This window comes from Dipodomys spectabilis, unplaced genomic scaffold (assembly GCF_019054845.1).
Source record: "Dipodomys spectabilis isolate Male_0828 unplaced genomic scaffold, ASM1905484v1 ptg000098l, whole genome shotgun sequence".
NCBI classification, from domain to species: domain Eukaryota; kingdom Metazoa; phylum Chordata; class Mammalia; order Rodentia; family Heteromyidae; genus Dipodomys; species Dipodomys spectabilis.
In genome coordinates, this window is record NW_024870775.1 from 950,528 (window position 1) to 966,236 (window position 15,709).

General features: G+C 41.7%; 1 protein-coding gene across 1 annotated transcript in view; it reads left to right on the top strand.

Annotated features, from left to right (window-relative positions):
• The first annotated feature begins 4,787 nt into the window (after window positions 1-4,787).
• Window positions 4,788-15,709, top strand: part of Hsd17b3 (hydroxysteroid 17-beta dehydrogenase 3) — a 47,198-nt gene continuing 36,276 nt past the window's right edge. The window contains exons 1-2 of the mRNA XM_042686982.1: window positions 4,788-4,941; window positions 8,183-8,229. Of these exons, the coding sequence (XP_042542916.1) occupies window positions 4,788-4,941; window positions 8,183-8,229 (201 nt within the window). The remainder of the gene's footprint in view (window positions 4,942-8,182; window positions 8,230-15,709) is intronic.

Sequence of the window (15,709 nt, forward strand, 5' to 3'; positions counted from 1 at the left end):
AGAACAGGGAGACATACTGGGGCTGTCTGCATTTGCCTATGGGTGTGCATTTGCCTTCTCCTTTGAGAAGAGTTTGAGTTGCAAACTCTTCATGAATGGGTAAGAGTCTGAGAATTCTAAGAAACAGAAATTGGAGGACAAGTTTGGCAGATGAACGTCTGTAAACTTGACTATTGCCCTTGTGTTTGGGGGAGGCCTGAATCACATTGCTATGTTTTAAAATAATAAACAACACTCACTTTAACCACCCAGAACCAATATGTAATGATTAAAAGTTGCTAGAGAACATAACCTCATGAATTCCCATAGCTCAGGGAATATGAAAAGTGAAGATAAGAATTGGAGTCTTACTCTGAAAACATTACAGGATGGAATAGGAGAAACCCTGGGTCTCCTTGGCTCAGGCCGAAATTTTCTGAATAGAGACCCGGAAACACAACAAATCAAAGAAAGGTTGGACAAATGGGATTGCATAAGGTTGCAGAGCTTCTGCAGGGCAAATGACATAGCTAGCAAGATCAATAGAAAGCCCACGGATTGGGAGAAGATCTTTACTAGCCATACAACAGACAAGGGTCTCATATCTAAAATATACTTGGAACTCAAAAAATTAAACCACCCAACAACAAATCCTCAAAGAAACAACTGCCCAATAAGTAAGTGGGCGAAAGACTTAAAGAGAAGCTTCTCTGAAGAAGAAAGAAGGATGGCCAATAGACACATGAAGAAATGTTCAACATCCCTAGCCATAAAAGAAATGCAAATCAAAACAACATTGAGATATCACCTCACTCCAGTTAGAACAGCAAAAGTCAAGAACTCTAACAACAGATGCTGGAGGGGATGTGGACAGAAAGGAACCTTACTTCATTGTTGGTGGGAATGTAAACTTGTTCAACCACTTTGGAAAGCAGTATGGAGGTTCCTCAAAAGACTTCACATAGAACTCCCCTATGACCCAGCAATCCCACTTTTGGGCATTTACCCTAATGTTTACAAAAAAGACCACACTAAAGCTACCAGCACAACTATGTTTATTGCAGCATTATTTACCATAGCTAAGATATGGAACCAACCCAGATGCCCCTCAGTAGATGAATGGATCAAGAAAATGTGGTATATATACACAATGGAATTCTATGCCTCCATCAGAAAGAATGACATTGCCCCATTTGTTAGGAAATGGAAAGGCTTGGAAAAAATTATATTAAGTGAAGTAAGCCAAGCCCAAAGAAACATAGGTCCCATGGTTTCCCTTATTTGCAATATCTAGTATAGGTATGAGTCAAGCGGAAAAAGTCAGATAATGTGATGTTAGGAAAACGAACCCTCAAATATGTATTTTAATGTTTTTGTTTCTTTCATGCATGTGTTTCTAACGCATTTATAAGATTATTTCTTTGTTGCTTTGTATGTCCCTCCCCCACAGTGTAACCCCTGCTTTCACTATATTTGATGTCAGTATAACATGTGGAGGAGATGGGGACAAACAAGTCGTTTAAGGGTTCAGGTGGACCTGTTGCAACAATGAGAAGTACAAAATGTCATGTCAAAACCAGCTTTACAATGTCGGAGTGGGGGGAGGGGGAGGGGGGGTTTGATTGGGTGGGGGGAGGGGGGAGGGTGGGAAGGGAGGTGAAGGGTAAACAAAGGAGGAGGCTGCAATGCTTGGTAAGAAATGTATGCATTATCCTGCCCATGTAATTGTAACCCCTCTGTACAGTATGTTCTCAAATAAAATAAAATAAAATTAAAAAAAAAAAAAAGAATTGGAGTCTTTTTGCTTTCAGTACTAAGATTTGAACTCACGGCCTTGTACTTGCTAGGCTATCTTTCTACTCCTTGAGTAGATAGGGTGAGATAGGGTCTCACTTTGTGCCTGAATCAGCCTAGACTTCCATCCTCCTGAGTCACTGGATTAACGCATATGAACCACAACTCCCAAACATTGGTCAGATAGAGTCTTGTCAATTTTTTTTGCCAAGACTGGCCTTGAACAACAATTAGCACCTAGGTGATGTAGCTAGGAGTATAGATTTAGCCACTGTGTCAGACTCCCAATTTCTGTATGGAAAGCATACAGACTGCTCCCCTCTATTCCTCCCTACTTTTTTCTGTTACACTAAAATAAATCCTTGCTAAAGCTTTCATCTGCTGAGACAACCTTTTTTTTTTGTGAGATCCCTTAAAATTCTCAAGTTCCGACAACCTTCCACGGAAGCATTGAAGTTGAAGGAATTCTTCATAACTCTTCCAGTGACAGGGCTGTATGGGCAGACTTGTTTCAAACAAACCAAATAAAAACAAAAGAGCAAGCAAAACAACAGGCCAGAAAATACCTAGAAAAAAGTACAAGCAGCCCTTTGACTGACTTAGGAAAATATCTTCAACATCACCTCTAACGGTAATTTTTTTTTTTTGGTCATGGGGCTTGAACTCTGGGCCTGGGCACTATCCCTGAGCTCTTCAGCTCAAGGCTAGGCTCTACCACTTTGAGCCACAGCACCACTTCTGGTTTTCTGGTGGTTAATTGGAGATCAGTATCTCACAGACTTTCCTGCTGGCTTTGAACCGTGATCCTCAGATCTCAGTCTCCTGAGTAGCTAGGATTACAGATGTGAGCCACCGGTTCCTGGCTTCTAAAGGTAATTTTAAATTAAAACAACATGTATACTATTTCTCACCCATAAGAAGAATCCCAAAGCTTGTCAATATGTTCTATTATCACAGCAATAGAAAAACACTCTCATAAGTTATTGGCAAGACTGAAGAATGAAGGACACTTTGACAATATTTATTTAGGGATGTAGAAACTTTCTTTCTTTCCTTTTTTCCTTCCTTCCTTCCTTCCTTTCTTTTCTTTTTCTTTCTTTTCTCCCTGTCTCTGTCTCTGTCTCTGTCTCTCTCTCTCTCTCTCATTGGTTGTGGGGCTTGAACGTTGGGCTTAGGCGCTATCCCTGTGCTCTTCAGCTCAAGGCGAGTGCTCTACCGCTTGAGCCACAGTGCCACTTCCAGTCTTCTAGTGGTTTATTGGAGATAAGAGTCTCATGGCTTTTCCTGCCCAGGCTGGCTTGAACCATGCAAGGCTTTTTGTTGCTTTTTGATTAAATTTCAAACTTTCCACCAAGAATTGTCTGTTCCCCCCATCTCTGGCCTTCTTTTCTCTCCCTTGCTATCTACAACTAAGTCCCTCTACTATTGTTGTAAGGTGAGAAAACGGAGAAGCCATATTTTGAGAGGTCAAATCTTGGAGTCTTTATTAAAAGGCTGGCAACTGCATGGTGGATTCCTGTCTCAAAGACCAGAAGCCAGCAAATACACTTAACATTGTCAGGAAACTGAGCCATGAAGGCCCAGAGAGGAAAGAAAGAACAAAAACAATACCAACAAACAAATTCAGCTGCAATGGAGAGTTGAAGTGAGATGCCATGGTCACTGGAGAAGAGCCAGGAGGTAGGAGACAGGACAAGACATGGAGACACATGGCATGGCATAATGGTACCTGAGCTGGTCTGTGCCTAAATAGGGTCAGGTCAGAGGGCAGGGTCACAGGAAACTCCCAGTCAGAGGCACTGGACTGACAGTTTTAGTAACTTATTATCCAAATCCCCACCCCTGTCTCCAGGATCCAAGCATGCCCATCACCTGGAAGACAAGGGCTTCACCTGCCCCTACCATGAAGACAAGATGCCAGACCCTACCATCCATTTGGTCAAGATGGCTCCAGCCAGACCTGAACTCCCTAGTTCACTATACTGTCCCATTTGTTCCTCAAACACATCAGTCTGGAGGTGCCCCCCCCCCATCTTTGGGGGCTGTCTCCTTATTGATCAAATTTCAACCCAAAGGCCATCTCATCATGGAACTCCTTCCAGAAATTCTCTAAGCATCTGCTAAGGAGTTGCTCTAATATGTTCCCCCTGTGCTTACTTCTGTCATTATCATCGTATTTTAAACTTTTTGTTAGTCTCCCATAATAGAATCTAAGCTCTGAGATAGATAGTCTGCTTCTTTAATATTGTATCCCTAGGATTTTGAACAGTGACTGCCACCTGGTCAATAAACATTTGTTGAATGAATGACTGACTGATTTGGATTTAGTATTCTTTTAGTTTCTATATTAGTCAACTCTCCATTTCTATAACAAAATGCCTGAGGTGGACTAACTTTAGGAAGAACAGAGACTTATTTGAGCCACAGTTTTTGAGGCTGAAAGTCCAGCAAGTATGGTATAGGCTCTGAAGAGGGCCCCTTACGAAGGAGTGTGGTGTTGGGAGAACTGGTGGGAAGCAGGGATTACATTTCAAAACAGGAAGTCAGGGTCTGGGTCAGGCAATAGCCCTTGAAAAGAACCCTCTCCAGGTGCACTCCCCATCCCCCTGACTGCAGGACCTCCCACTTGGGCTGCCTTTTTAAGGTTCCATCCCCTTCAATGAGAGACTAGACCATTGCAATCTCTAAATCTAGAAAAAAGACCCCTGGGCTGCCATTTTTTTTTTCTGTCTAGACTTTGTTTTGTTCTATGCATGCCCACTTCCTATTTCTTTACCAGCCCCTTTATAGTAACAAAATCCTAGCAGTGCTATAAAGATATTAGAAAGAATACTTTATTCAAAAGCCTGTGAATCAGAGGGTTGTTTAAAGAGGTTACTGTAATCTACATGCCCTGAAGTCAATGGAATGCACCCAGTGCCGCCCAGAGGAGATTTGGCAGGCCCCCAGGCAGCTCTGGCCTAGGAGACACCCAAGGGACCCGCCAGGTCTTCAGCAACATCAGTTGTGTAGACATGGAGGAGGCTCTGGGACAGTTCTTCATTTTTGTAGGGCTGCTGGTGTGCCTGATTTGCCTGGTCAAGTGCATGAAATTCTCCCGATGCATTTTCCTGAGCTTCTGGAAAGTACAGTCAAGGTCATTCTTGAAGTCAATGGGCCAGTGGGCAGGTAAGGGGAGTTTTTCATCTCTTGTTAAATGTGTGCTATTGCTGAGTCTTACTGATGTCTCAAAGATATGCTGTGTCTTTTCTCTTTGAGAGCAAAGATGCAATTCCTTTTGGAACTTAATATTATTAAATGTGTGGGATTTAAACAGTATGAGTGAGATTAGCGTGTCATGGGCACGCTAGAATCATGAGAAAAGTATGCTCCCCAACTCTTACCTGTGTGACTGTCTGCTCAGCTTCACCTGCTGGATTATCTTCTTTTTGATTTCTGCAGCCTTGTATCCAGATTTCTTTTTTTTTAATTGTGAAAATACTATATAGAGGGGTTACAATTACATGGACAAGATAATGAGTACATGATGCTTTCATTCGGCTAAAAGTTGTTTCCAAAGTTGTGAAATCTGAATGTTGTCATGTTATTTTTATTATATATTTTTGTTACTTTCTTAGTGCCCTGGAAAAGTGAGTGTGTTGCAAAATCAAGGCAACAAAAATCTCTCTGGAGCCACATTTTCTAGGTAGTTAGATATGGGAGTTAGATATGGGAGCCTCAGGCTCTAGTGTGTGGGAAGAAGCATCCTGCAGAATTTCAGTTTCTCATTGGGGTGAAGGTAAAAGTTTTAGCAATTCCTTGGAGGAAATGCTAGGGTCTTTTAAAGTTTCTTTCCAAAGTTGGACACTAAAAATAAATATATAAAAAATAAGTATTCACTGGCTTAAGCAAAATAAAAGAATTTAAGTAATTTTAGATATATCAACCAGGGTTAAACAGCCAGGATTGTTAACAAATTTATGGAGCTACCAAATAAAACATAGAATACTCAGTTAAGTTGGTATTTCAGACAAAATAGAAATACATTTTTTAGTATGTTACAACCTAAATATTGCATGGGTTTTACTTACTAAACAATTGTTTGCTAGTTACTGGAAATTCACACTAGCTGGGCATTCTGGGTCCTTACTTGCCAAACTGTGCAAACTTAAACACTTCACAGTAGAAATTATTAATTAAAAAAAACCATACCATCTGGGAAAGAAATTGTTTAGAATAGCATATGGATTTATAATCAACACTTCTTATATTGTGTCTGTGTCTGTGTCTGTGTGTGTGTATAACGTGCTCTCTCAAGTGAGCTTGCTGAGTTGCTTGGAGTTTGAATATTTTGGATTCAAATACTCTGTTCCTCACCCATTCAAACAACTATGAGCTAAGGAGACCTAGATCTTTGCCTAGCCTCTGCCTGCTAAAATACAGGGAATAGACTCTCTGAGAACACACATTCCAAAAGAAAGTTCACATGAAACTTAGAATATTTATGCTTTGAATCCAAATTAAACATACCTATTGTTAGAAGAGGGCACAGGAAGACATTAGACAAATATATTTCCAACTGGGGATGAGAAGAAACTCCAGATAGTAGAGTTATTGAGAGCCTTAAATTTCTCCGGATAGAGCACTCTAAGCTCTGTGCTTGCTTTATAAGTTATTTCACTGGCATAACTTTCTAGAGTTGAGGATCCAAAGTCTGACAGTTTAGGCTTGAATATTGATGTTATCATTTTTAGCACTGAGACCTTGATCAAGAACGTTCTCTCCCTGGGCTTCTCTTCTTGAACACACAGAAGTTAGGGATGGTACCTGCACCATATGAACATAAACCAAGTGATGTCACTTGGAAGAGTGGAAAGTAAGCATTTGATAGTTACCAGTGTGTGCTGGTACATGAGTATCTTGGCTGTATTCCTAGGCTGGGTGCTTTTGAAGGTGCTTCCCTGTGTAGAAGGTAAGATGCAAAGTCTGTTGAACTTAGCAGGAGCAGGGGCATGCATGCATCCACTCAGGAGCTCCTAGGAACAGATAAAATCATAGCAAAATTGTTCAAATTAGGACACTTCTGCCATACCCTCCTTTGATGCTTGTATGTCGTGGCCTCCACCTACTCTCAAGTAAATGGAGTGTATCTTTTGTTCCCATTATTCATTTTAAAGCATGCCCTTTAACTTGTGGAAGCTAAGGGAAGCTGCAGGAATATACTACCAAATTATGATATTTGAATTCATGACGTTCATTCAAACAAGGTCTTGCCTAGAGCCCCATCACTAAACAAGTGACAGTAGTTATTAGATTGTGTGTACTGTCTAGTCTGTATCTAGTACAAATTTCAGCTTCCTTTGGGTTGCTGTATTCCCTTTGTTCCTATTGTATTTTGGTCTTCGTTCTCCTGTCCCACAAGTCTTGGAAGGCTGCTTTCCTGCTGAGTGGGTGTGGAAGGAGGCTGAAATTGATTTCAGAGGGAGCCTTGAAATGTTCTTGGAGCAACCATTGAGCATGAGGGTAGAGAGATAGCAGGGTACAGAGCTTGCCCTTGAGGAGTTAAGGCTTGTACTGTCTAAATCTTTAGGAGCCTGGATAAAATGTTTCTTGGCTTAGTTCTTCGTTGAATTTCAAAGTGTTTTCCACAGTCTTACCAATTGAGGATAGATTGAGGGATAACATTGATCAACTATACTTATGAATTGTCATGTGGGATTAAGATCCCTTTATATAAGTACTTTAAAAACATAATTTTTAAAAAGCTCACCTCAGCCCAGCACCAGTGGCTCACACCTGTAATCCTAGCTACTCAGGAGGCAGAGATCTGAGGATCATGGTTCAAAGCCAGCTTGGGCAGGAAAGTCTGTGTGAGACTCTTATCTCCAATGAACCACTAGAAAACTGGAAGTGGCACTGTAGCTCAAGTGCACTAGCCTTGAACTGAAGAGCTGAGGGACAGCACCCAGGCTCAGAGTTCAAGCTCATGACCACCACCAACAACAAAAACAGCCCTCCTCAAAGCAAAACATAAAATCTTTCTAGGTATCAGTGACTCACAACTGTAATCCTAGCTACTAAAGAGGCTGAGATCTAAGAATTTTGGTTCAAAGCCATCCAGGACAGGCATTAGACACTCGTATGTCTACCAAAAAGCTGGAAGTAGAAGTGTGGCCCAAATGATAGAAAGGCAATCTTGAGTGAAAAAGCTAAGCAAAAGTGCCAGGCTCTGAGTTAAAGCCCCAGTATTGGCACAAACAGAAAAGCCCATAAAAACTTTAATTTTGAATGTTCAGAGAAAGGTCATCAAGGGCTAAGACGTCTCAAGTAAAGCAATGTCATTTAGATAGTTGGTATATGAGGAAATATAGGCACCAATGAAGAGTTTAGAGCTGTGTCTTATTGATTACAACCCATCCTCTCTCTACAGTGATCACTGGAGCAGGTGATGGCATTGGGAAAGCATATTCATTTGAGGTAAGTCAGTCTTCAATTCTTTTTGCTTAGGCTGACCTCAAGAGATCTTCCTGACCCAACTTCTTGAATAGCTGGGATTACAAATGTGCACCACCACGTCTAACTCCAAAGTTATCTTGGAGATTTTTTTTTGGTACTGAACACAACTCAGACATGACACCCCAAACACTACATTTCTGAATATACAAGCCAGACATACTCATTCAAGAAGAAAAATGTCTGTTAGAGCAAAGCAGACTAAAACATCTGTAATCTTTTTCTCTCCCTTCTTTCCTTCCCCCCTTCTCTTTCTATTAGTCTTGGAGCTTGAATTTAAGGCCTAGGTGCTGACCCTAAACACTTTTTTTAATCAAAGCTGGTACTCTACCACTTGAATCTGGTTTTTAAAATCATTATCTCTTTGGTTGTTTCTTTTTTGGTTGGTTGTGGGGTTTGAACTCAGGGCCTGGGCACTGTCCCTGCTCTTTAGCTCAAGGCTAATGCTCTACCACTTTGAGCCACAGCACAACTTCACTTGAACCTTTTATTTAGTTATTTAGTTATTTTTAAATTTCAAGCTGCCATAAGCTGAGCAGCTTCCTCAGCCATGCTTCCTCAACAGGATAAATTCTGTCACTACAGACCCAAACCCATCCACTAAGCAACCATGAACCAAAGCAAACCTTTCCCTTTTATTCAGTTGTTTCTCTCAGGCATATTGTCACAGTGACACAAAGCTGACTCACATACTATATATCACTTTTTATGTAATGATTTCACGGTTTAGATGAGGTTTTTAGAAAGTCTTAACAGTTCCACCAAAAGGTCTATGTTAGTTGTCTGGATTGCTGAACAATTCTAATTTTTCAATTTCTTTCTCATTTTCTAGAGTCTTTCCTCAAATTTGTGCTGACCTGACCTACATGTGACTTCCTTGATATCTCAATAGTCAGGGACTTTTCTTTCCACTTAGAAGAGTGCCCAGGTGAAGCTCTTCCTAGCCATTAGTTTTTTCACTGTTTCACAAAGCAAGGAATTGGTGTCAGAACTATGGAGTCCAGTTTCCACTCCGGCACTAACTGGAGATTTTGGACGTTACACATATTTTCTGGGATCTGGATCCCTACTAGCACAATAGATACTTCCCAAGACCCTTCAAGTTGTAAAATTTTGTTTTGTCCTTGACTAATTCTTTCAGAACTCTTTTTGTTGTTTTTCTGAGACTAGATGATATTCTGGGCTGCCAATCTCTCCTTCATTTAGCTTTCATCCCTTCCAGATAGCTTGCTGTCCTCCCTCTGCTTACTGCAGCTGCAGTGAATGGAGTTCAGGGTCTGGGAAGGTTATGAGCCCAAGAGTACACATGTTCAAACTGCCTCTGATGCTTAGTGGATGAATGACAACCCCACTTGTGCTTTTGTAACAGTTAAAAGAAAGGGGAGCAGAATTGAGAGAGAAAGAGAGAGAGCTTCTCACTTGGACTTGGCTTTTTCACTCAAGACTGGCACTCTGTCATTGAGCCACACCTCCACTTCTGGTTTTTTGCTTGAGATAAGAGACATTTCTGCTTGGGCTGGCTTTGAACTTTGATTCTCAGATCTCAGCCTTCTGAGTAGCTCCCTCCCTCCCTCCCTTACTTTTTTTTTGGGGGGGGTCCGGTCATGGGGCCTGAACTCTAGGCCTGGGTGCTGTTCCTCAGCTCTTCAGCTCAAGGCCAGCGCTCTACCACTTGAGCCACAATGTCACTTCCGGTTTTCTAGTGGTTTATTGGAGATAAGAGTCTCACAGACATTCCTGCCCGGGCTGGCTTCAAACTGTGATCCTCAGATCTCAGCCTCCTGAGAAGCTAGGATTACAGGCGTGAGCCACTGGCACCCAGCTTCCTTTCCTTTCCTTTCCTTTCCTTTTTTATAGTTGCCAATTAGTTCTGATATGTTTTGGAACAGATTTCTTTAGCTTTATCCTGTTTTTCACTCAGACTCTTGAATTTGTAGATTTGCCTTGTTACACATTTGAAAAGTTTTTTTCCATTGCTTTTTTTAAAATATAAAATTATTTTATTTTTCATGGACTCAAAATATCTTCCTACCTCAGCCTTTTGAGTCTACAGGCATATACCACCATGCCTTGTTGGAATGAGGATATTTTCTTGTTGTTTTAGACAGCATCTTGCTATGTGGTCTAGGCTAACTTTGAATTCGTGATCCTCCTGCCTCTGATTCTGAAGTGTTGAGATTACAGGCAGCTATCATCATATCCAGATTCTGTCATATATCTGCTCTCTTTTCTCTTCTTTGTCCCTCAATTACAGGAATGTTAGACTTTTTTAATGACCTCTGAGAGTCTGTTTATGTTTCTGGTGATTTTTTCTCTGCTGCTTAGATTGGGTAGTTTCTGTTGTTTTTCAAGTTCATGGAATTTCTTTTGTCCCTTCAATTCTAGTATTGAGCCTATCCATTCAGTTTCCAATTATAGTTATTCTATGATTCAGTTAAAATTTTTCCCGAAACCTCCTGTGTTCTTTATGTATTCAGAATGGCTTGTTGAAGCAGTTTTATACTTTAAAATCTTGTCGGGCAGTCCTAAAATCTGTATCATCACAATCTTGTCATGAAATGATTATGTTCCCCCATTTAAAGCATGGTTTACCTGGTTCCCTGCATGATTGGGTCATTGTTGAATATTTCTGGGTTCATGTTAGGGCCTCTGAGCTCTTACTAGTCTGTTTGTATTTGTCAGTACTGGCATTGCTTCTGTAGTACTGGCATTCTTCTACTTGTTTCTATCAGTTGGTGGAGGTAAGAGTTCTCTACCCAGCCTCCATTAAGGGAATCCTACATGCTAGGTTGTCTAGGGAGGGATTGTGGGGGTCCTGGGTCCTAGGAGGCCTCTACTGGTTCTGGACACTGACTCAAAAAGAAGCAGGATGCCTTCTTTGCTAGTCCCCATAAAACTAAACTTGTGACTGTTAGGTGGCAGTAAAAGTCCTCTGTATGAAGTATCCTCTGTTACCATCCCAGGAGAAGGACAGAGGGGGGCTTTGAAACTACTGAGTTTACGGCATTTCCTACTCCATTCTTCATTGCCCAAACATAATACTTGAGGCTGTATGTTTTAAAAAAAGAAGTTGTGTTGGCTAACCTCTTTTGGAGATGTAAAATCCAAGATTAGTTTTCCTTTTGGCTTCATAGTGGAGAATAAAGGCCTAATAGTGAAGGATATCAGAATGGTGAGGCATCTGAAAGAGTGCTCCCATGGTGATACAGGAAACCAGAGGGCAGAGGGGGATTAGAGGAGCCATGGCTATTCCTTTTATAACAGCTCATTCTCTTTTTAGAAAATGACTCACAAAACGACCTCAATCTTTCCCAATAGAATCCCCCCAATAACCTAACGACCTTTCTCTAGGCTCCACCTCTTAGGACCCACCACTTATCACTACCATTACACTGAGGACCAGCCTTCCAGCACATGAAGTTTTGTGGGACAAATCACGTCAACTGTAATCGGGTGTAATAGTCTTCACTGACTTTAGATGGTGGCAATGACAATAGAACCTTGAGTTTTTGGAGAAAGAGTTTTATTACATGCCAGTTACAGGAAGCAGCACCTATTTACATTTTCAGCCATCTTAGAAAATACAAACATTTGACTTAGGTTAAATAGGGAAGATTGGTTGGCAGGTATGCCTACTGATTAAATGTGCCCAGTCAGTGGTGTGGCCTGGTTGGATTTTAGTTCTGTTTTTTGTCTCACAATGATTTTTTTAAAAAAAAATCACAAACCATTTGAAGGGACCAGAAAGTCTACTGCCTTGTGGGTAATCTTTTGAGTGTTTGGTTGCTCTCTCTTTTGAGAAGTTTTACCTGTTCAACAGGTAAAAAGGTATTTCCTATCTGAGGGCCAGTTGGCCTTCTGCCACAGATGCTTATAGGCAAATCCAGAGACTGCATTCACCTCAGAACAAAGGACACAGATGCAAAGTGAGTGATCTGGTTGCCCAGTTTTTATCTTGCTTTTAGTTAATTCATAGGCCTAACAAAAACAGCTTTTAAGTTGTTTCTTACAGTGACATGCTAACAGTCACAGATTGCTCCTTCACCTTCCCTAGTCCCAATCAGAAATGTGGGTAGGAGATACCTCATTATATCAGCCAGCATCAGAGTCTTCTTTTCTTGCTTAGTCATTGCTGAAGCAGTAGAGAAGGGACATTTTTTCCCCTTAAGGCATTTGCTTAGAATATAGCAGTTAGTGTAAATATTTTCTGATGCTAAGCTTCCCCTGGCCTGGTCCTTTAGTTAGGAGAAAGCTTTTTCTTGGAATTTTCTGTATCTTCCCCTGGTGGCATTTCTGATTTGCTAGCTACTCCAGTTTAAATAAACCTGAAATATATGAAACAAAAGGAAAGCCCCAGAAATCACCACTGTGCAGTTCCTTAGGTGCTAGCCCCCCAACCATCTTAATATCTACTTTTTTAAAAATGTGCTCTTAATTGTGGGAATAGAGAGAGGTACTAACCCTCTATCCATGTGGAGACCTATTCTACATTGCATTTTAACCTATTCTATATTTATGCTTTAAGTGGCAAGAGAGGCTCTGCCCTCTGTTAAAGGAATTTCAAGAGGGAGATGGGAAAAGGTTGTGCAAAAGAATGGACCTGGGAGAGGAAGGGCCAGGGTGTGCTCCTGCCCTGCTCACATAACTAATGACAACCATTTCTACTCCCTCAGCACCTGAATTCAAGCTCTTTCTTTTATTCTCTGCCACACAGAGGAAGCCCTATCTTTCCTTGCTTTCCCACCGTCCGGTGTAGATTAGCAGCTCCAAGCACCTTCCCCTGACCCAGGCCTCACATCAAGTCAAAGGAAAACAAGGCCCATTCACCAGAGTGGCAGCCATTCTGCCCCAATGTGGCCGCGGTGGGTTCTGGGAAAGTCTGTGGGCTTCAGCTTAAAGCTCTGAAAGGGGCGAGACCGTGTATGGGGCCTGTCAGCCTGAACCTTCTGGAAATGAGATTGAGTCCTGCTCAAGCAGACAAAAGGAACAATGCGAGCCAGACAATCAACTGTTCTCCCTGCCCCCTCCAGGTCCAGACCACTTCACTGGGAACCTTTAAATGCTCTGGGGCTCTTGAGACAAATGGCACAATTAAGGAGAGGCTTGAAGCCCACCAGGCAGAGAGCATCCTTTGTGCTGAAAATGCAAATTGTTTTCTATTTAATGGACAATCTCCCCTTTAGGAGGCTGGTTAAGTGGATTGTGAGAGACAAAGGTGCTTAATTCTTTAGCCATCCTTTTGATGGATTCCAGGATTCAAAGTTGGAAGGGGAGGGGTGTGAATTTTCCTGAGAGAGAGAGAGAGAGACAGACAGAGACAGACAGAGAGAGAGAGAGAGAGAGAGAGAGAGACAGAGAGAGAGAGAGATGGAGAGGGAGAAGGAGAGGGAGAAGGAGAGGGATAGACAGACTTGGGGATGCCACCAGTGAAGGAGAGGGGGGCTTGATATGGGACCGCCATTGATTTAAGATTTTTAAATTATTATTTTACTTTTTAAAAGACGTTATCAAGTTGTGTGGTGATAGCTCATTGTGGCTTTAATTTGTATTTCCTGAATGGTTAATGATGTTTATGTATATATTTTTTAATTCAAAGATGTATAAAAAGGGCTGGGAAGATGGCTCAGTGGTAGAGCACTTGCCTTGCATGCATGAGACCCTGGGTACTATTCCTCAGCACCACATAAGCAAAAAGAAAAAAGCTAGAAGTGGTGCTGTGGCTCAAGTGGTAGAGCGCTAGCCTTGAGCTGAAGAGCTGAGGGACAGTGCCCAGGCCCAGAGTCCGGACCCTCTCCCCCCAAAAAGAAGAGGTATATAAAGGAAAATAGCAACAACAATAAGAAAACAAAAAGTTACCATCTCTTTGTCCAGGTAAATCCTGTTAAAGGTAATGAAATAAGAATACTAGGTCTAACTGTTGCCATCTTGGCCATGTGGTAGATGATAGGGAATTGAGTTTAACTGGTGCCATCTTGTCTTCATTGTAGAGGCAGGTAAGCTCCCCTCCCCCCCATAGGTGGTCCTGAATTCCTAGAGGCAGGGGCAGGGACTTGGATGATAGGTTACTGGACCTGTTAGTCCTGTGCCTTGAACTCGTGAGACTCTAGGTAGAGTTTCCTGTGACCCTGCTCCCTGACCCTGGCCCTATGCCATGCGTCATGTCTCTCCTCTGGTCACCATAGTGTCCCACTTCACCTTTCCATTGGAGTTGATCTGGTTTGTTGGCCTTGTTTTTCTGCTTTCTTTCCTCTCCTACTTTCATGGCTCAGTTGTCCAACAGTGTTAAGTGTATTCAAGGCAGCTGTGGGTCTCTGAGACAGTAGTCCCCTGGAAGCCACTGGCTTTCTAATAAAGGCTTTCAATTCAGCCTCCCAAAACGTGGCTTCTCTTGTTTTCTCATGTCTGAATTCCCATACAACAGTAAGAGCAATGCAGGCACAACATCCGAAAATCCAAACACACAGAAATGCACAAAAAGAGGAAATAAAATCTTCTTTATCAACTCAGCTCCTACCTGACTTCTTTCTGTAAAAGTAACCAGGGTTAAAAGTCTCCTGAGTTTCCTTAAGGAAATGAGAAGGAAAAATAGTATTTTTCAGAAAAATTAAAGAAAATCCATACTCATCTGTTGATGAGATGGTGAAGAGTGAAAGGAAGACCAGAAGACCCTATAATATCCAGACCCGCCATAGAAATTGAGTGTTTTCCTGATGTACAGCTCTGTGTGGGAGAATGGAAAGAACAGGGGTCCTCAGCCTCCCAGTCTCTGTTCAATTCACAGAAACTTGAGATCCACAGTGAAAAAAACATTTTGAGGAATCTCACAAAAAGGACAATCTCACAGAGTAGAAATTTAACAAGGGTTTATTTTTAGTAAAACAGGATAAAGTAGAAAAACTAGGAAAGCTGAGATAAACATTTCCTGCTTCCCCCATAGGAAATAGGATTGAAGACTCAAAATGGTGATTCTTTTTTTTTTTTTGTCAGTCATGGGGCTTGAACTCTGGGCCTGAACATTGTCCCTCAGCTCTTCAGCTCAAGGATAACGCTCTACCACTTGAGCCACTGCACCACTTCCAGTTTTCTAGTGGTTTATTGGAGATAAGAGCCTCATGGACTTTCCTGCTTGGGCTGGCTTTGCACAGCAATCCTCAGATCTCTGCCTTCTGAGTAGCTAGTATTACAGGCGTGAGCAATGGGCACCCCGCAAAATGGTGATTCTTATCTGGGGTCTTTATACTTTCTGACCTGGGAGAATATATATGCTTAAGTCATATAGTAACCCCTAAACACTGGAGACAAGGGATTTTGAGTGGGTCTTTTACCCCAAATAAGGCTATTATGGATCTTGTTGTTATTCTTAAATGTAGAAGTATGACCTAGGCCTACCCAAAACACAGAGACAATAGGTGAGTTAAAGGAATTCCATTTGTAGCCATGCCCT